The 20,152-nt window shown below is 45.3% G+C and overlaps 1 protein-coding gene across 1 annotated transcript in view; it reads left to right on the top strand.

Moving 5' to 3' along the window:
- The window catches only part of arhgef10la (Rho guanine nucleotide exchange factor (GEF) 10-like a), a gene marked incomplete at both ends in the record, with an annotated part of 249,251 nt that overhangs the window by 63,643 nt on the left and 165,456 nt on the right, over positions 1-20,152 (top strand). The window contains 4 exons of the mRNA XM_083661638.1: positions 1,496-1,588; positions 3,843-4,013; positions 8,807-8,955; positions 11,950-12,122. Of these exons, the coding sequence (XP_083517764.1) occupies positions 1,496-1,588; positions 3,843-4,013; positions 8,807-8,955; positions 11,950-12,122 (586 nt within the window). The remainder of the gene's footprint in view (positions 1-1,495; positions 1,589-3,842; positions 4,014-8,806; positions 8,956-11,949; positions 12,123-20,152) is intronic.

Here is a 20,152-nt window from a genome sequence, read left to right as displayed (position 1 = left end):
GGGCACCTGTTCGGAGGGAGGGGAACTCGTTGGAATAGCGCGATCCTCCCACTTGCTATGTCCTACCGGTGAAGCTTCCCCTGTCAGGTGAAAAGAAGCGGCTGGCTAACTGCCCATGTCTCGGAGGAAGCATGGAGCCAGTTTTGGCTCTCCCCAGATCGGCAGATAAATAAATTAAAATGAGCACTAATGGGGCATAGAAAATGGGATAAAAAATCTGGAAAAATAATATTATAAAAGAAAAAGAAAAAGAAACAAAACAATAATACAAACAACAATAGAATAAAAAGAATCAAGTGAAAACTACCATCTACACATCAGAAGTCTATATTCTGAAATTGCAATCAAGCCCCTCTGCAAATGTCAGGTTGCAGAAGGCATGACACACAACGGAGCAAAGGTGCTGTTCCAACCAACCGACAAGCCGCAGCAATCAGTCACAGAGCAAACAAATTGGCTTGTCACAATAGTCACAGGAAAACAACAAAATACATAAGAAATAAAGAATGTGGAAAAATAGTTGTGCATTGATTGCAACAAGAGCAGCTCGTCATCAGGATTTCAGATATGTTTTGTTTAAAACGGAACAAAGCGATGGGAGACTAATTTTAGAAGAGTCTGCGGGCCATTCTTAGCCTGATATTCAGACTGAACTGTCAACTCCAGGCTACTTCATTCCAAGACCAAGGGCCAAAATCAAATGAACTCATTTTTCCAGCCTCAGTTCACACACTTGGTACCTTAAAATGTAGCCAAGTGTTGTATCTGAGGTTGTAAGAGTTATGAGTATTATGCAAACTGGAACTAATATGCAAGGGTAACTTGCCTAGAACGGCCTTGTACATTAGAATATACCAGTGCTGTATCCTGTGCGTTGCAAGTGAAGTGAAGTCCATCCAGCCAGATTGTACAGTGTGCAGTGATGCGTCCTGTAGGCTGAGTTTGAAATAAAGTGGAGCAAGTTTGGCCAAGAAGGCGGGACAAGCAAATCTATAAATGGTATCGCCATTATCCAGCTGAGACAGGAAAAGGCCCGTCAGCAGTCGTTTACAAGAAGATAGAAAGAAACATGATTTGAATCTGTATAAGAAATCCAGCGTAAACTTGAGTTTTTCAATGTGCGGCTTTAGCTCAGGAGGTAGAGCGGGTCGGCCAATGACGCAAGGGTTGGCGGTTCGATCCCCGCTCCCTCCCAGCTGCTGTCGTTGTGTCCTTGGGCAAGACACTTAACCCTCCTTGCTCCCGATGGTGTGTAGGCACCCTGCGTGGCAGCCTGCCGCCATCGGTGTATGAATGGGTGAATGTAGACTATCTACTGATTGTAAAGCGCTTTGGATAAAAGTGCTATATAAATGCAGGCCATTTACCATTTTACCATTTGTGCGATTCAATGTGATTTTTGAAGTTCAGATTTTTGTCAAATGCCAAGATATTTATTTATAACAGTATCAACACAATCAACAGACAACACTGTTCTTGCCTTTGGTTTTTCCAGAAGAAGCAGGCATCCAGTCTGGACCGGATCACTCTGTATGGCCTGATGGTGAAGCCCATTCAGCGATTCCCTCAGTTCATCTTGCTGCTGCAGGTATGATACTAACTTCATGTTGCTTCTGCAGGTATGATACTAACTTCATGTTGCCTGGACAGCATCAGTCATAATAGGCTGTAGGCACACAGCATGCAGCACGCAGCATGCAGCACGCAGCACGCAGCACGCAGCACGCAGCACGCAGCACGCAGCACGCAGCATGCAGCACGCAGCACGCAGCACGCCACCCTTCTGTGTTTGACACTTTCGCACCAATAAGGGCTTTTCACACTGGATTCAGGGGGCGGGGCCACACTGATCCGTGCTGTCTGTCCGTCTGCGATCATTTCTCTGTTCACTTCCATTCATTTTCAACACAGCTGTCTGTCTGTCTGTCTGTCTGTGCAGCACTGATGAAGCAGATCTGCACACGTTATGTTTTGATGGACAGAAAAGTTCAAGAGGGCTGAACTTTTTCTGGATGGATGGATAGTCACACCGTCCGTTTAGCCAATCAGAGTCGAGGAGGCGTTCTCAGAGCGGAAATGGCTGAGCGGAAGTCGCGCCATGACAGTTGTCCGCATCGATAAAACTGCTATTGTAGTTAGAGCCTCAATGCTGTTATAAATATCAACAACTAGCTGCTTCCCTTTATGGAAACAGCATGACTCGTACTGGCCGACTGTTCCGTCAGACTGGTCATCAGTGGCATTTTATCACCACATTAGTAATGTAGCGCACAGAGCTAATAGCTAGCTAACACAAGCTTTCTTCTTTTCTCGGTTTATAGGCGGGTCGCTGACACCTTCAAGGTGCTTACCGCCACCTGCTGTACAAGTAGGTTACTTGTACATGCAACGGACATACATCTATCTGGTTTATAATTAGATTTTAGAGGTGGGAGGGGGGGGGCAGCGTGCATGCATAGAGCCTATTGCCTTTAGTGAAGTGAATCCCTGTACGTCGTGCAAACTGCAACCATATTACAAAGCCCAAGGAGGTAGAAGATGAGATGGCACATAACAAGATGCAGAGCTGTAGGCCATGGATCAATAATGGATTGTAACTTTCTCCAAGGTGCAAGAAGTCAAACCGCACACACTGTTGTGTTATGCAAGAAAAGCATCTGGCCACGTCACTTTCTCATCTGGCTGGCTTTACATGTGCCGTGACTGTTCCACTCTCTCTTCTGTGCAAAGAGCTTTACATGTGCCGTGACTGTTCCACTCTCTCTTATGTGCAAAGATTTGGAATTGAACTTGTCTTGCTGGAGCTGCAGCTCATTTCATCCCTCAGTAGGCATCGATTATCCATGAATTCAAAAGATAAGTTATGAATGTGAATCAGGTGCTTTCTTCTTCTTGCCTAAACTCAGTACTCCAAAGAGGAAGTGTGTGTGTGTGTGTGTGTGTGTGTGTGTGTGTGTGTGTGTGTGTGTGTGTGTGTGTGTGTGTGTGTGTGTGTGTGTGTGTGGGGGTGTGTGTGTGGGGGGGTGTGTGTGTGTGTGTGTGTGTGTGTGTGTGTGTGTGTGTGTGTGTGTGTGTGTGGACTAAATCACACATGACAGGGAGCTGACGCTGAAGGCAGTGACGGATGTCTCAGAGGCTGAAGGCAGTGAGGGATGTCTCAGATGCTGAAGCTGAAGGCAGTGAGGGATGTCTCAGAGGCTGAAGCTGAAGGCAGTGAGGGATGTCTCAGATGCTGAAGGCAGTGAGGGATGTATCAGATGCTGAAGCTGAAGGCAGTGAGGGATGTCTCAGAGGCTGAAGCTGAAGGCAGTGAGGGATGTCTCAGATGCTGAAGGCAGTGAGGGATGTATCAGATGCTGAAGCTGAAGGCAGTGAGGGATGTCTCAGATGCTGAAGCTGAAGGCAGTGAGGGATGTCTCAGATGCTGAGTGCTCACCGACGAGTCACAGAGGTCTGACAGATATCTAGCCTGCTTGATATCTGGTCGTGTCGGAGAAGCCGTTCAACCAGCTGCAGCCAATGAGAGAGCAAGACACGGGGTGAGGAGGCAGACGCAGGCTGTCATCTGTAGCAGCTCCCTGAAACATGCATCCATGAATCTGTCTAAAAAATATTTCCACAGGAGAGTTTCCTCTGTGCTGTTTATAACTACAGTATTTAGTTGTGCTGTGCTGCTCGACATAATGATTTATCAGGACGACAGCCTCTTTTCTCCAAACAATGTCACTGTATGAAGCAGCCTGGCACAGCTGGTAGGCTACCTGTTGACTGCTCTCTGACACCTGATGAGGATCTTGTAGTCGCTACGTACTGTATCTTAACTTGCAACCTTCTCTTTGTAGGACATGCTTAAGAACACCCCTAAGGGTCACGTGGACCGCCTGCCCCTGCAGCTGGCCCTGACTGAGCTGGAGATGCTCGCCGAGAAGCTGAACGAACAGAAGCGAGTCGCCGACCAGCTCGCAGAGACGCAACAGCTGGCTCGCAGCGTCAGCGACCGCCTGCTCAGTAAGGTGACTGGATACACACACGCACATGTACACACGCACATGTACACACACACATGTACACACACACACACACACATGATGTTTTATTGAATGATGTATCTTTAACAACGTGGTCCGTTTGTATTGTGTAGTTTTGCTCTACCCTTTGTTTACTGTCCTGAACACTATGTTCAGTGACCTCTATTTTTTATTCTCGATTTTAATATTGTATTCTCTGTATTTTCTTTTGCTTTGTAAAGCACTTTGTGATTTCGGTCTGTGAAAGGTGCTCTATAAATAAAGTTATTATCATTATTATTATTATTATATAGTCATCACATGATTAAATCAGTATATAGTCATCACATGATTAAATCAGTATATAGTCATCACATGTCACATGACTGTAGAAATGATACCTATTATCATCCCTAAACAAGAAGGCAGCACACTGCCGAGGCAGAGGCGTGGCCTCTCCGTTCCATTGAGCCCATACGGCCCTGGCCTGGCAGAGGCGTGGCCTCTCCGTTCCATTGAGCCCATACGGCCCTGGCAGAGGCGTGGCCTCTCCGTTCCATTGAGCCCATACGGCCCTGGCCTGGCAGAGGCGTGGCCTCTCCGTTCCATTGAGCCCATACGGCCCTGGCAGAGGCGTGGCCTCTCCGTTCCATTGAGCACATACGGCCCTGGCAGAGGCGTGGCCTCTCCGTTCCATTGAGCACATACGGCCCTGGCCTGCAGAGGCGTGGCCTCTCCGTTCCATTGAGCACATACGGCCCTGGCCTGGCAGAGGCGTGGCCTCTCCGTTCCATTGAGCACATACGGCCCTGGCCTGCAGAGGCGTGGCCTCTCCGTTCCATTGAGCACATACGGCCCTGGCAGAGGCGTGGCCTCTCCGTTCCATTGAGCACATACGGCCCTGGCCTGCCGCTGCAAATCTGAACAAATGCTGCTCTGAATAAGAAGAATTAGGAGGTAAATGAGACAGTTAATTGGAAACTGTGAGAGAGCTATCTCCTTAAACCCGTCGCTCTCTCTCTGCTCTCCCTCCCCCTCTCTCTCTCTCTATCGATCTCCCTCTTTCCTTCCCTCCCCCTCTCTCTCTCTCCCTCCCTCTCCTCTCTCTATCTCTCTCCCTCTTTCCTTTCCTCCCCCTCTCTCCCTTTCTCCCCCATCTCTCTCTGTCTCTCTATCTTTCTCCACTTCACCTCTTTTCTATTCCCCCTGTTTCTCTGCTCCTCTCTTGCTTACTGTCTCACTACACGTATCTCTCTTCCTGTCTTTCTCTCCCTCTCTCCCTCGGTCTCACTCTCCCGTGCTCTCTTTATGTCTCTCTATCAGCCCTTGCTTTCCAAACCAGGACCCTGAGATCAGCTGATTCAGCCAATCTCCTCCTCTCCTCCTCTCCTCCTCTCCTCTCCTCTCCTCTCCTCTCCTCTCCTCTCCTCTCCTCTCCTCTCCTCTCCTCTCCTCTCCTCTCCTCTCCTCCTCTCCTCCTCTCCTCCTCTCCTCTTCTCCTCTCCTCTCCTCTCCTCTCCTCTCCTCTCCTCTCCTCCTCTCCTCCTCTCCTCCTCTCCTCCTCTCCACACACAATTCCATTTGCTGCGGTGACGCTGCAGAATTCGAATAGGAAACGCTCTCCTCTATTGCCCCCATAACCGTCCAATGAAATATTCATTCTTTGTCTCAAAGTCTCCAAGTCGCCGGAATGGGGCAGATAACAGTGTGAGTGAGAACCGGTTTCACACACACACACACACACACACACACACACACACACACACACACACACACACACATGGGGCAGATAACAGTGTGAGTGAGAACCGGTTACACACACACACACACACACACACACACACACACACACACACACACACACACACACACACACACACACACACACACACACACACACACACACACACACACACACTGTCCGACAACGGGGGGGTCTTGCGATGACATCGTGCATTGGTGATGTCAAAGGGTGGCGATTGAACGATCTGATGTCAAGATGCAGTGCATTATTCTGGTTGAAGACTTTAAGGGTCTACTCTATTCTAATAGAGCAGTGGTTCTCAATGTGGGTGTGGTCTGCAGCAATTATTCAACTTCACCACTATTAAGTTGACAAGAAGTAGAAAAAAGACGGTTTTGATCTCTCGTCTCTGTTATCACTCTACGTACAATACAGACAGTCGTGACATTCTGCACAAAATCATATCTAGCAATAACAATATTATCATAACAATATTATCGGTTCGGAGAGACACAATCTCGTCAAATGGGGGTCCGTAGCCCTACTGTGGACTAAATGTCCCTGACATGGAAAAGGTTGAGAATGTGTTCTCACTGCCTGTGCCTGGAGGGAGACAGTCCCAGTCAGACTAATGACTCCTCTCTGTGCTATCTGAGCCACAGCCAAAAGCTGCTCCAGATCGCCCGCAGATACCAACCTCCTACTCTGTGACATGTGGTCAGAAGTGTTACTGCACTGCGGCTCTTAGAACGGCCACAACGGAGACAATCATTGTGCACTAAAATCGCTTTCTATTGAGCAAACACGAGTGATCCGGGGATGTGGGCTCCGCTTCTGGACTGTACCTGCTGTTTGTGCTTGATGGATGCAGCTTAGAAGATGAGTGCAGAATGCCTCACACTCACAGTATTGATTGAGGCAGTCATAACAGAAGCTGGACCAAAGTGATAAAAACGGCTTTCTGTTGCGGTTTCCCCCCATGCCAAACATACGCACAGTGTGTGCCAGGAGACTGACTGCAGCATAAATTGCATCTGTTGTTGTTGGATTCTTTTACTGTGTGTGTGTGTGTGTGTGTGTGTGTGTGTGTGTGTGTGTGTGCCTGCGTGTAAAGTAGGGCTGGGCGATATGGACCAAAAATCATATCCCGGTATTCTTAGGCTGAATGGCGATGCACCATTATTATATGTCGGTATTTTATACAAAGTAGGATCAATGTTCAGCTCTAAGTATGGCTGCTCGATATGGATACAATCAAATATCACAATATTTTTGACGAAATAACTCAATATTAATATTGCAACAATATTGTAGGGATGATTATTGTTGCTTTCACATAATATTGAGACAATGAGGTTTTGGATAAATAATCATCAGTAATGTGGATATAATGACTGAGTGGGTAAAGACAAATAATAGAACAGATAGAACAGTCTGGTGAGTTCAGAAAAGGACATCACTTTTTTGTAATGCAGCCTTTAGCTGTGTTCACACCCAGATATTTATTTTTCTCCCTGTCGCTCGATTCAACCCTTTGGAATGGCTCTGTCGCTGTGTTTAAATCGCTCGTCAACAGGCACAATTCCGAGGTCGGTCGGGGAGCGTAAAGGGGTTTGAGGAAAGACAGGACCGTGACATGATTCCATGGCTTTGTTCTCTGGTCAGATCCACTCCTCCCTAGGGGTGGGACAAAATATCAATACTCACGGTATCGCGATATTTCCATTTGCGATACGTTATCGATACACTGGCACCAAGTATCGATATGTTTATTTAAAAAATAATAATAATAATAATAATAATTTAAATAAACAGGCTAAAATATTATGCTGTGTGTGGTAGTTGAAACATAGTTTCAAGTTGACGTTTATTTATGTTTGTAGACATAAAAAAACATAAATACTGTAGGCTACATGAATGGAAATGTTTGATCATTAATATCTACTTTTAGAAATTATATAGGTAGGTAGGTTATATAGGTTTTCTTGTTTTAATAATAATAATAAAAATACTTAATGTGTAACTTTTCCTCCGTGGTATCGAAAATGGTATGAGTGAGTGAGTGAACTCTGAGAGAGTTCATGTCAATTCTGCTAATACATACATAATACCTGCTTCTTGCCTTTTAGGGGTATTTTTTTCTCTTCAGTTACACAGATATCGTGATGTATCGTAGGTTAAATTTCTTCCAATATATCGATTATCGCAGAATCGCTGTATCGTGATAATATCGTTATCGAGGGCCAAGTATCGTGAGCATATCGTATCGTGAGTTACTCCACGATTCCCACCCCTACTCCTCCCCTCCTCCTTGTATAGTTTTACCAGCCTCCTGTAGGTGTCCTTAAGGTTTTTCCACCTAGCTTGTAATATCTTCACTGTCAAGAAACAAGCAGCACACAGCTCTAACGTTAGACAGGATGAAAACGCAAACAAACAACTGCGTTTTCCCCCGATGCAAGAATGAATAAATACTCCGGGGTTATGGCAGCCAATCAGCGTTGAGCGGCGAGCGACTGTTGCCAGCGAAATTTAGCTTGAGTTGGGATATTTCATCTCGGCCTGGCTCTCTGGTGCTTTCTGATCTGATGGCTCTGTCTCTTTCAGCAGCTGAACTGGGATCAGCCTGGCTCTCTGGTGCATTGTGATCTGATGGCTCTGTCTCTTTCAGCAGCTGAACTGGGATCAGCCTGGCTCTCTGGTGCATTGTGATCTGATGGCTCTGTCTCTTTCAGCAGCTGAACTGGGATCAGCCTAGCTCTCTGGTGCTTTCTGATCTGATGGCTCTGTCTCTTTCAGCAGCTGAACTGGGATCAGCCTAGCTCTCTGGTGCTTTCTGATCTGATTGCTCTGTCTCTTTCAGCAGCTGAACTGGGATCAGCCTGGCTCTCTGGTGCTTTCTGATCTGATTGCTCTGTCTCTTTCAGCAGCTGAACTGGGATCAGCCTGGCTCTCTGGTGCTTTGTGATCTGATTGCTCTGTCTCTTTCAGCAGCTGAACTGGGATCAGCCTAGCTCTCTGGTGCTTTCTGATCTGATTGCTCTGTCTCTTTCAGCAGCTGAACTCGGAGCAGCCTGGCTCTCTGGTGCTTTGTGAGACGCTGATTGAGACGGTGTATGGTGAACGGGGGCAGGTCCTGAAGTCCAAGGAGAGAAAGGTCTTCCTCTTTGATGATGTGCTCATCTGTGCGAACATAAATGTCAAGTAAGTCCCCCTGGTAGAATAAGCAGCTATAAACTGTGTTTTCAGCAACACTAGTTCTAATGTGGCCATAACACATAGTTCTTGCATGAAATATTCTGGCATACTGAAGAGAAATAGCTATTAGGCGGTTCAGGCAGGGTTCATACGCAGGTCTGGAAAACTATTAACAATCAATTTGATCATTTCCAGCTCTTGAATAGTTTGGGAATTTGGAGGAAAAAAATGCCTGGAAAAGTATGGAAAATGTTGTGGTTCAGGTCCGATGCACATGTAGCTTTTATGTTCTTGTAGAACCACAGTTTTTGTTGATGTGAAGAATAATGTGCAGATAGAGGGAGGCTCTTATTACCCGGCCGCTGTCAGCATGCATTATATCAAATACAGACCAAAAACAAATCCAGTCAAGAACACAGGGTCTGGGAAAAATATGTGATTTTAAAATGGAAAGCATGTAGGAACCCTGTCAATCATCTCACATATTCTGATATAATTTATGTCTGTGAAGAAATGAAGCCTCGCATTAGTTCATTTGAGACACGGAAGTCATACGCTACTACGCCCCCTAGCTGTAACCAGCTGTCAGCTGCTGATTGGATCATTGTTCATTCACCAATCACAGCCATTCTCGCAATAAGGCTTTTAAATACGGCCTCCTCTCTCACTCTGATCTTTGCTCCACCCATGCTGCTTCACACTGCTGCTGCTGGCAATGCTTTGCCTCCACCTCCCCAGCCTCCACCTTTCTAGCTCAGAGACTGCATGGCTCAAAGGCTAAACATGTATTCTAGCTCAAGAGCCTGCATGACTCAAAAAGAGACATGTATTCCATGTCTCTTTTTTTCCAATATTTTATTTAAAAAATTTCAAAACTATGCACAAATAAGACAAACGAACACGCTCAGACACGAGAAAAGAAGAAGAAGAAAAAAAACATACATATATTATTGACATTCAATATTACGAGATTGTCCTTGTGAGAGATATTGTTCCTGGGATCCCACACAAGGGGTCCATGAGAAACCAGCCAGGCGAGTCACCCGTCACCCCTAACCTCATCGAGGTAGGCTAGAAACTAACCTCATCGAGGTAGGCTAGAAACGGCTCCCAAAAGGCCCAAAAACTTTTTAAGTGAATTGGTCCACAGGAACCCAAGTCTCTCCATCCGTATAACAGAGGTCATGTCCGTCAACCACAGTTGGAAAGAGGGTGAAGAGGACGACTCCATTCCTTCAGAATTAGTTTTTTGGCAACAGTTGTCCCCAGTGTCAGAGACTGCTGCACAGCTGTAGGGAAGTTCAGACAGGACTCTGAGCAGCCGAAGATGGAAAGTTCTGCCTCCGGCTGGAGGGTTATTTTGTAAGCCTTAGAGTACCAATCAAATATTTTGGTCCAGAACCAGAAGGCATGAGATAGTGTGCCCTCTATGTATTCCATGTCTTGCTTAGGCTCCCTCTGTTACTCACTATGGCTTTAAATTAATCTGGATTCTTGTATCCCCATGGGGGATTTTGCTGCCCTCCCAGCTTGATGCTGCTGGGCCGGTTCAGGGAGGAGCATCTTCGTAAAGAGCGGAGCCTTCAGCGCCAAACATAACTGTATTTCCATTTATGTGATAAATGGTTAAATAATCTATGATGAGAGTGTTCTTGAATGAACAATCTTAATCTATTCAGTGATATGAGCTAGTTAGCAGGTGCAAGATGTCTCTCTGCGTAAATCATATGGAACACCAGACAAAATCTTCAAAACAAATCAACGTCTGGAAAAAGTATGGACTTTTTTTTTTATTGAAAATGTGTAGGAACCCTGCATAATATGATGTTCTAGGTTTTGTAAGGATATTTGGGCAAAATGCATAGTAGGGAGAAATAGCTACTAAGCGGTTTTCAGCGCTATCGGGAGTAGCAGGAGCGTTATCAGCTTTAAACAAATGGTCGAATGCCTAAGAGAGTCCCAGATTACTGACATAAAATATTTTTTGGGGTTCTTTCCAATTTATCCGCTATGACAGCGCCATTGATCACATCCGTCTTGAGAGAAGGTAAAGAGGAAAATGATTTTTTCTTTTTATATGTTGCGGAGCTGCTGTCAGAGATGTCGCTTAAAGCCTTCCAAATAATTATCACTCCATGTCTCGTTCAACTCCAGCGTCCCGTAGTTGACTTTGTCCGTCCTACAGGATCTTGGCAAAGCGATCACAATGTTGATTGTCTGTATGATTTACAGGAATACATGAATAGCAATGAGCTCCTTCTCACAGACGGGGGTCGAGAACAACGTGGCTGATCAGACGGCTTGTAATTCCCTCTCCCAGGTCTTCATTCATGACATTTCAAAGAGCTGCACCTGACTCCTCCTAGTGGAATACTGGGATTAGTGCTGTTAGCCAACCTGTGGCTCGGGTGCCACATGTGAGTCCTTAGCCGCTCTCCAGCGGCTCTGTGACGTTGAAAAAACAATAAATGGGCTGCAAATGAATAACTTAATTTTTAAACATTTTTCATTGTCATTTATCATTGTTGTAGGCCATAAAGTGATTCTTACATTTTCCAGTTGTAAAAATGTGTAGCCGATACACTGAATAATAATACAAAAAGAAGTTTGCCTCCGATGAATCATGCTCATTGCTCATTAGACCTAGCCTATTCAACGTACGGTGGCACAGTGGTAGCGCTGTCGCCTCACAGCTAGAAGGTCCTGGGTTCGATTCCTGCCTTGGACACTGTGGGCGCTGAGGGTGTGTCTCCCCCATGTCTTCAGTGCCTACTGCCCAGGTCGGCACCTGCATGTGTTGTGGTGGTTGTCTGTGACTAATAAAGACTGTGTTTTTGTTATTAATGTTGATAGGCTCATTTAGACACATCGTTATAAGGCTTGAATATGTTTTGTGGCTCCAGACACCTTGTGTCTGTGTCAAAAATGTCTCTGGGAGGGAATTTTTCCTAGGTTGTTTTTTCCTCCTACCCCTTATGTTTTATCTCTTCCCTCCACCAGGGGGCCTCCAGATATCAGCAGTCTAGTCCCCATTGGCCCCAAGTACACCATGAAGTGGAGCGCCCCCTTGCAGCAGGTGCAGGTAGTAGAGGTGGGGCAGGAGGGCGCCCAAAGCAAAGACACCCTGTTCCAACAGAGCGGAGCCAAGCGGCCTGGTGGTGCCTCTGCTTCAGGTAAAAACAAGCAGTTTTTCCTGCATAGAGGTTTTAGCCGTATGAATTAAAACAGCCCACTACATTGTGAGGGACATTACTTTATTCTTTCATTTTGGGTTGTGAGAGGAAAAATACAGATATATTTGAGTTCAGGCAAGCCCGGATTAGCAACTATACAATCTGGGAACCCATCGGTTAAAAAAGAAAGTATATATTTTTCTCTAACCTCTGGGGGCAGCCTCATTTCAAACAGGAACTCAAGGGGCTCTGCCCCCTGCAAGCTCTCCCATTGGCTCCAACCGACCGGCTCTGACCATTTATGGATTTCCTTTCCCCTCCCTGCATGTCGCTCTCAAATCCCTCTGTCACTATGAAACAACAATAACAACTCTAGCTCGTTGCTAGTAGCAAGTAGCAACTTGCTACACGCTGAAAACGTGTATGTTTTGACTACACACACTCGGTCAGGTTCACTCCATTTTGATTGGGTAAAGTGCACCCTGTGAGCCTGCACCCTGTGAGCCTGCACCCCAGGGCCGGTTCCAGAACAAGATGACTAGGGATGCATCCTAGATAGGAAGGGGTGCAGATGCCCGTCCGAAAAATTTGACCTGTTATTTTACTAAGAATAATACATTTTACCATCATTTCAAGTAGAATGATACCACCCAAGCAAGAATATTTCAAGTGTTTCAAGTGCTTTACTGAAATATTTGGACCATATAATGATAATACAATTATCTCAACCTTAAAAGGTTACATATAGGTGCCAAAAAGCCATAAATTCACATCAAAGAACAAAGAAAAACAACAATTATAATTCAAGTTCAAACAGTAAGTGTGCAGCTGCAGCATTTATTAGATTTTTTTTTTTTTTTTTTTTTTTTTTTAACTTTTCAACTGAGCATGCAGACAATTAAAATAAGGGTGCAATGCATGCTTTTGCACCCCCGTAGAACTGGGCCTGCTGCACCCTGCGAGCCTGCACCCTGCGAGCGCTGGTACACAGCTTTTCACGGAGCTTGCCGACAGATTTTCGATTCAAGTTGAAAGTCTTGAGAGATTAGCAACTATATGGGCAGGCTGAGTGCCCTGGGGCATCAGCCAAAATGATTCTGCAGCTAATTTGACTGTCTTTCAGAGGCTGTAGTGAGCTCATCTTTAAAGCTAGATCAAAGCTACTGATATCATATGAAACTAGAAGACTTATTGATACCAACCGTGACATGCTAGCTTGTCAGCAAGGGGGCTAAATACCGCTCCAAATTTAGAGTAAATTTTGGTAAGGGAAAAACAGGCATGGCCATATTCAAAGGGGTCCCTTGACCTCTCACCTCAATACATCTGAATGATAATGGGTTCTATGGGTACCCACAAGTCTCCCTTTATGCCAATCCATTTTCTTCTTCCAAAAAAACAGTTTTTTTTGCATGCATTATAAATGTGTTATTTTTGCCTATTTTTATTTGAATATTTCTGCACATAGGACTCCTAAACAATATTGGAATTGCAGAAATTGGGTGTGACTGAAAAGCTGAGACTCTTCTCAATTCAATTAGCCCAATTATTATTATATTATTATTATTATATTTATTTCAGACAAAAGTCCATAGCACATAGATGTATCATACAATAACATACAACATGGGAAAAAGGTAGAAAAAGAGATTAATAAAATAAAATACAATAGTGCAATAAAAGTGCTGTAGTGCACTCCTACCTAATCAGTAGCAAGATGCTGAGCCAGTGCTTGCACAGCCTGGACGTGACCCGGTAAGAACTCTTTATAGGGTTTGTTAGCGCCACTACGATGCTGTTGTTTGACACTTCCAGGCGCTGCATAAAGTTGTACATGAGTGGCCTTAACAAAGCCTCACAGGTGGGCACATCAACAGAGCTAAACACATGAGTCACCTTAACAAAGCCTCACAGGTGGGCACATCAACAGAGGTAAACACATGAGTGGCCTTAACAAAGCCTCACAGGTGGGCACATCAACAGAGGTAAACACATGAGTGGCCTTAACAAAGCCTCACAGGTGGGCACATCAACAGAGGTAAACACATGAGTGGCCTTAACAAAGCCTCACAGGTGGGCACATCAACAGAGGTAAACACATGAGTCACCTTAACAAAGCCTCACAGGTGGACACATCAACAGAGGTAAACACATGAGTGGCCTTAACAAAGCCTCACAGGTGGGCACATCAACAGAGGTAAACACATGAGTGGCCTTAACAAAGCCTCACAGGTGGGCACATCAACAGAGGTAAACACATGAGTGGCCTTAACAAAGGCTCACAGGTGGGCACATCAACAGAGGTAAACACATGAGTGGCCTTAACAAAGCCTCACAGGTGGGCACATCAACAGAGGTAAACACATGAGTGGCCTTAACAAAGCCTCACAGGTGGGCACATCAACAGAGGTAAACACATGAGTGGCCTTAACAAAGCCTCACAGGTGGGCACATCAACAGAGGTAAACACATGAGTGGCCTTAACAAAGCCTCACAGGTGGGCACATCAACAGAGGTAAACACATGAGTGGCCTTAACAAAGCCTCACAGGTGGGCACATCAACAGAGGTAAACACATGAGTGGCCTTAACAAAGCCTCACAGGTGGGCACATCAACAGAGGTAAACACATGAGTGGCCTTAACAAAGCCTCACAGGTGGGCACATCAACAGAGGTAAACACATGAGTGGCCTTAACAAAGCCTCACAGGTGGGCACATCAACAGAGGTAAACAGCTGACTGGCACTATGCCACCTGGGAACACGGAGAAGTAACCTCGGCATGTTGTATGCCACTTTAAGACTTTGCATGCTTTTCACTCTGTAATGGGACCATAGATGAGCCCTATACAAGGGGGTGACATATGCTCTGAACAGTGCACATTTTACATTTACACAACACATAGAACATTTCCTTAAAAGCATATTAGCTTGAGCATATATCTTCCGACACTGTCGTTGGATGTCACTGTCATCCCTGTGTATTCATGTGTGTTATGATTAGTCCCCATCATGTCTATGATGTAAAGGTCTTTTAGAGGCATGCTACTGTACATTGTGTCTTAAATGTGTGGTACTGTATGTGTGTGTTGAGGCTCTACTTTAGCAATACAGTCACGTAAATCTGTGGTATTTATTGCCATAGTAATTTTCACTTTATAAGTGTGTGTGTGTGTGTGTTTGTGTGTGTGTGTGTGTGTGTGTGTGTGTGTGTGTGTGTGTGGGGTGGGGGGGGGGGGGGGGGGGCATCACACTGTGTTAATCCAGGACACTAACTCAGAATCAAGCATTGTTGGGGCGGCTGTGGCTCGGTAGGTAGAGCGGGTCATCCACTAATCAGAAGGTCGGTGGTTCGATCCCCAGCTCCTCCAGTCCACATGTCTAAGTGTCCTTGGGCAAAGACACTGAAACCCAAATTGCTCCTGATGGCTGTGCCAGCACCCTGCGTGGCAGCTGGCCGCCTTCGGTGTGTGGATGTGTGAATGTAGGCACACTGTAAAGCACTTTGGATAAAAGCGCTATATACAGTAAATGCAGTCCATTGTTACTTTCAAAGTTAAAGTCCCACATTTGTACCTTGAAATGGCTTCCTTTCTGAAACTGCAGGAGCTGTAAAAACACATTGCTCCATAAGTTCTGACAATGACTGACATGGTTGTATTCAGGATAACCCTGACCTGACCACACCACTCAAAATCAAGCATTTTTACTGTATCATTAGAGAATGTCAAAGTCCCACATTTTTCCATTGAAATGACTTGAAGTCTGAAACTTGGGGTGCGTTTAAAAACACATTGCTCCATAAATTCAGTCTTTACGACGACCGATCATGCGTAGTCCCCCGCCAAAGGCCCACATCAGAGCCAACAAAAACCTTGACCCCTCCTCGGCTCCTGATTCATCCCTATCTCATTCATACCCACACGTGCCATCCTCCAGTCTGCTTCTCATCACATCCTCCAGTCTGCTTCATGTCATCACATCACATCCTCCAGTCTGCTTCATGTCATCACATCACATCCTCCAGTCTGCTTCATCTCATCACTTGGAACTGACTTTCAGTCTGGGCCCCCTTTACTCTGACGCAGCACGGCTAATCTGTTTCTGTTCTGAAGTGTCCCGCAGAGGAATGGAGATGCGGCCGTGCTGCTTGTCACTCTGATGGAGGATGTGTTTGTGAAGAGAATAGCGATGGCGGTCACTTCCTTCCCATCCTACTGGGCTGTTTTATCTGAGAGAGATGCAGGGATAGAGAGCCCAGTGCTGCAGCGTCCCCACAGTCTCATTTCACTCTCTGATAGACACACAAACACATCTCGAGTGGAGTCATCAATCTGCACAGATTATACCCATCCTTTCCAGCCCCAATTAGAACACCAGTAGCAGTAGATAGGCATCGGGCGGTTGAAAAGAAACACTAGTTCTCGTACCGCCCCTCACAAAACTCTGGTGTATACAGAGCTTGAGGAGATCCCTGATAAATGTGCCATGGGAACAGCGAGATACAGCGCCTTATCAGAATGTAATGGTACAGGCTTTTAGAGCTGCAGCTCCATGACTTAAATATTAATGGTGCCTTCTTCAGAGCTCTCCGTGTCACGCTCAGAGAGTAGCAGTGTTTTCAGAGGCTGTGGATTCTCTTCTCACTGGATTCAGTTTTCTGTGTTGTGCAGGTGCTGTATATATAGTCTCAGAACTTTCCTGCAGGTGCTGTATATATAGTCTCAGAACTTTCCTGCAGGTGCTGTATATATACTCTCAGAACCTTCCTGCAGGTGCTGTATATATACTCTCAGAACCTTCCTGCAGGTGCTGTATATATACTCTCAGAACCTTCCTGCAGGTGCTGTATATATACTCTCAGAACCTTCCTGCAGGTGCTGTATATATACTCTCAGAACCTTCCTGCAGGTGCTGTATATATACTCTCAGAACCTTCCTGCAGGTGCTGTATATATACTCTCAGAACCTTCCTGCAGGTGCTGTATATATACTCTCAGAACCTTCCTGCAGGTGCTGTATATATACTCTCAGAACCTTCCTGCAGGTGCTGTATATATACTCTCAGAACCTTCCTGCAGGTGCTGTATATATACTCTCAGAACCTTCCTGCAGGTGCTGTATATATACTCTCAGAACCTTCCTGCAGGTGCTGTATATATACTCTCAGAACTTTCCTGCAGGTGCTGTATATATACTCTCAGAACTTTCCTGCAGGTGCTGTATATATACTCTCAGAACCTTCCTGCAGGTGCTGTATATATACTCTCAGAACCTTCCTGCAGGTGCTGTATATATACTCTCAGAACTTTCCTGCAGGTGCTGTATATATACTCTCAGAACTTTCCTGCAGGTGCTGTATATATACTCTCAGAACCTTCCTGCAGGTGCTGTATATATACTCTCAGAACCTTCCTGCAGGTGCTGTATATATACTCTCAGAACCTTCCTGCAGGTGCTGTATATATATACTCTCAGAACCTTCCTGCAGGTGCTGTATATATAGTCTCAGAACTTTCCTGCAGGTGCTGTATATATACTCTCAGAACTTTCCTGCAGGTGCTGTATATATAGTCTCAGAACCTTCCTGCAGGTGCTGTATATATAGTCTCAGAACCTTCCTGCAGGTGCTGTATATATACTCTCAGAACCTTCCTGCAGGTGCTGTATATATACTCTCAGAACCTTCCTGCAGGTGCTGTATATATACTCTCAGAACCTTCCTGCAGGTGCTGTATATATAGTCTCAGAACTTTCCTGCAGGTGCTGTATATATACTCTCAGAACCTTCCTGCAGGTGCTGTATATATACTCTCAGAACCTTCCTGCAGGTGCTGTATATATACTCTCAGAACCTTCCTGCGGGTGCTGTATATATACTCTCAGAACTTTCCTGCAGGTGCTGTATATATACTCTCAGAACCTTCCTGCAGGTGCTGTATATATACTCTCAGAACCTTCCTGCAGGTGCTGTATATATACTCTCAGAACGTTCCTGCAGGTGCTGTATATATACTCTCAGAACCTTCCTGCAGGTGCTGTATATATATACTCTCAGAACCTTCCTGCAGGTGCTGTATATATAGTCTCAGAACTTTCCTGCAGGTGCTGTATATATACTCTCAGAACTTTCCTGCAGGTGCTGTATATATAGTCTCAGAACCTTCCTGCAGGTGCTGTATATATAGTCTCAGAACCTTCCTGCAGGTGCTGTATATATACTCTCAGAACCTTCCTGCAGGTGCTGTATATATACTCTCAGAACCTTCCTGCAGGTGCTGTATATATACTCTCAGAACCTTCCTGCAGGTGCTGTATATATACTCTCAGAACCTTCCTGCACGTGCTGTACTTATACTCTCAGAACCTTCCTGCAGGTGCTGTATATATACTCTCAGAACCTTCCTGCACGTGCTGTATATATACTCTCAGAACCTTCCTGCAGGTGCTGTATATATACTCTCAGAACCTTCCTGCGGGTGCTGTATATATACTCTCAGAACTTTCCTGCAGGTGCTGTATATATACTCTCAGAACCTTCCTGCAGGTGCTGTATATATACTCTCAGAACCTTCCTGCGGGTGCTGTATATATACTCTCAGAACTTTCCTGCAGGTGCTGTATATATACTCTCAGAACTTTCCTGCAGGTGCTGTATATATACTCTCAGAACCTTCCTGCAGGTGCTGTATATATACTCTCAGAACCTTCCTGCAGGTGCTGTATATATACTCTCAGAACCTTCCTGCGGGTGCTGTATATATACTCTCAGAACCTTCCTGCAGGTGCTGTATATATACTCTCAGAACCTTCCTGCAGGTGCTGTATATATACTCTCAGAACCTTCCTGCGGGTGCTGTATATATACTCTCAGAACCTTCCTGCAGGTGCTGTATATATACTCTCAGAACCTTCCTGCAGGTGCTGTATATATACTCTCAGAACCTTCCTGCAGGTGCTGTATATATACTCTCAGAACTTTCCTGCAGGTGCTGTATATATAGTCTCAGAACTTTCCTGCAGGTGCTGTATATATACTCTCAGAACCTTCCTGCAGGTGCTGTATATATACTCTCAGAACCTTCCTGCAGGTGCTGTATATATACTCTCAGAACCTTCCTGCAGGTGCTGTATATATACTCTCAGAACCTTCCTGCAGGTGCTGTATATATACTCTCAGAACCTTCCTGCAGGTGCTGTATATATACTCTCAGAACCTTCCTGCGGGTGCTGTATATATACTCTCAGAACCTTCCTGCAGGTGCTGTCTCAGAACTTTCCTGCAGGTGCTATACTCTCAGAACCTTCCTGCAGGTGCTGTATATATACTCTCAGAACCTTCCTGCAGGTGCTGTATATATACTCTCAGAACCTTCCTGCAGGTGCTGTATATATACTCTCAGAACCTTCCTGCAGGTGCTGTATATATACTCTCAGAACCTTCCTGCGGGTGCTGTATATATACTCTCAGAACCTTCCTGCAGGTGCTGTATATATACTCTCAGAACCTTCCTGCGGGTGCTGTATATATACTCTCAGAACCTTCCTGCAGGTGCTGTCTCAGAACTTTCCTGCAGGTGCTGTATATATACTCTCAGAACTTTCCTACAGGTGCTGTATATATAGTCTCAGAACCTTCCTGCAGGTGCTGTATATATACTCTCAGAACTTTCCTGCAGGTGCTGTATATATACTCTCAGAACCTTCCTGCAGGTGCTGTATATATAGTCTCAGAACCTTCCTGCAGGTGCTGTATATATACTCTCAGAACCTTCCTGCAGGTGCTGTATATATACTCTCAGAACCTTCCTGCAGGTGCTGTATATATACTCTCAGAACCTTCCTGCAGGTGCTGTATATATACTCTCAGAACTTTCCTGCAGGTGCTGTATATATACTCTCAGAACTTTCCTGCAGGTGCTGTATATATACTCTCAGAACCTTCCTGCAGGTGCTGTATATATACTCTCAGAACTTTCCTGCAGGTGCTGTATATATACTCTCAGAACCATCCTGCAGGTGCTGTATATA

The sequence above is a fragment of the Poromitra crassiceps genome (assembly GCF_964638095.1).
Source record: "Poromitra crassiceps genome assembly, chromosome: 27".
In the NCBI taxonomy this organism is placed as follows: domain Eukaryota; kingdom Metazoa; phylum Chordata; class Actinopteri; order Beryciformes; family Melamphaidae; genus Poromitra; species Poromitra crassiceps.
The sequence above is the reverse complement of the archived record's forward strand: the minus strand, read 5'-3'. Positions and strand labels throughout refer to the sequence as shown.